General features: G+C 37.6%; 1 protein-coding gene across 1 annotated transcript in view; it reads left to right on the top strand.

Moving 5' to 3' along the window:
- The window catches only part of LOC105813827 (schlafen family member 12-like), a 25,511-nt gene that overhangs the window by 16,307 nt on the left and 8,760 nt on the right, over positions 1–444 (top strand). The window contains exon 3 of the mRNA XM_012648628.1: positions 5–433. Coding sequence (XP_012504082.1) covers positions 5–433 — 429 coding nt within the window. The remainder of the gene's footprint in view (positions 1–4; positions 434–444) is intronic.

Here is a 444-nt window from a genome sequence, read left to right as displayed (position 1 = left end):
CAAAAAAATGGAGGGAGATCGTATGTAAGACCACGATTGCCTGCAGAGAGGGCCCATATTGATGATGTACAAGAAGAAAGTAACATGGAGGCCTTGGCTGCTGACTTTTTTAACAGGACAGAACTTAAGTATAAAGAAAAAGTGACCTTTACTGAATCCACACATGTTGAAGTTAAAGACTTCTCTACAGGAAAATTGTTACAACGAATTAAAGAGATTCTTCCTCGAAATGTTTCCGCATTTGCAAATACTGATGGAGGATATTTGTTCATCGGTTTAAATGATAATAAAGAAGTAGTTGGCTTTACAGTAGAGGAGAGTAATCTTCCTAAATTAGAAAAAGAAATAGAAGAGTCCATTAGGAAGCTGCCTGTCTATGACTTCAGTGGGAAGCAGAGGGAGATAAATTACTCATGTAAATTCCTTAGAGTCCGCGACTTTGAT

Source organism: Propithecus coquereli, unplaced genomic scaffold, assembly GCF_000956105.1.
Source record: "Propithecus coquereli isolate 6110/MARCELLA unplaced genomic scaffold, Pcoq_1.0 Scaffold291, whole genome shotgun sequence".
NCBI lineage: Eukaryota > Metazoa > Chordata > Mammalia > Primates > Indriidae > Propithecus > Propithecus coquereli.
This window is presented reverse-complemented; position numbering and strand designations above follow the sequence as displayed.